This window comes from Octopus bimaculoides, unplaced genomic scaffold (genome assembly GCF_001194135.2).
Source record: "Octopus bimaculoides isolate UCB-OBI-ISO-001 unplaced genomic scaffold, ASM119413v2 Scaffold_99346, whole genome shotgun sequence".
In the NCBI taxonomy this organism is placed as follows: Eukaryota; Metazoa; Mollusca; class Cephalopoda; order Octopoda; family Octopodidae; genus Octopus; species Octopus bimaculoides.
In genome coordinates this window covers 9024-9728 of record NW_026308093.1, presented here as the reverse complement: position 1 = coordinate 9728, position 705 = coordinate 9024, and the positions used below count along the sequence as shown (strand labels likewise).

Sequence of the window (705 nt, the reverse complement as noted above, 5' to 3'; positions counted from 1 at the left end):
ATTGACTTATACAAATTTGGTGTCCACCAGGACACTCCCACTGTCCATAGGGACATCTGAATGTTGGACTAGCTAAAATAGAATAAACAAAAATAATAAACATGTCATTTGCAATAACAACAACATGAACAGCAACATGTGATATTAAATTACTTATTAAGTATTAAAGAGAGACTTCATTCAACAAATAGAGGAAGGGCATCCAGCTGTAGAAACTGTGCCAAAGTTGACATTGAAGCTTGATACAGCTCTGCAGCTTTTGTCAGATCCTGTCATGCCGTTTGACCCCTGCCAGCATGGAAAATGGACATTATATGATGGTGATGAGGATGAGCAGGATTATAATGTCGATAATATTTTTAATTGTAGTTTTGGATAATTCGTGGTGTGCTAATGAGAATATATATTTTCCCATTTCTAAAACATTTGGGACCAAAATTCTTCCAGTAAATGTTTTGAAGGAAGGTTTAGTAGGATGCAGTGCTCTTAGTTTGACGTTTTGCTGTATTGTCTCATGTGGGGATTCTGACTTATTTAGGAACTGCAAATCCAAATTGGAGACATTACAGTATTGACCTCCATCATTTGGAAGTAAGTTGGGTCCTGCTTTATCCTGACCTCTTTTCCTCTTCAGGATGTTGATACTGGTTGCCTCAAAGCTGGAGATGGTTCAGTAGCAAGAGCTTCTCCCCTGGGCTCTGCTCA

The 705-nt window shown here is 38.4% G+C and overlaps 1 protein-coding gene across 1 annotated transcript in view; it reads right to left on the bottom strand.

The window, feature by feature from the left end:
• Positions 1-12: 12 nt before the first annotated feature.
• LOC128251348 (low-density lipoprotein receptor-related protein 2-like) overlaps positions 13-705 on the bottom strand; it is a gene marked incomplete at both ends in the record, with an annotated part of 9188 nt that continues 8495 nt past the window's right edge. Inside the window, one exon of the mRNA XM_052978215.1 lies at positions 13-72. Coding sequence (XP_052834175.1) covers positions 13-72 — 60 coding nt within the window. The remainder of the gene's footprint in view (positions 73-705) is intronic.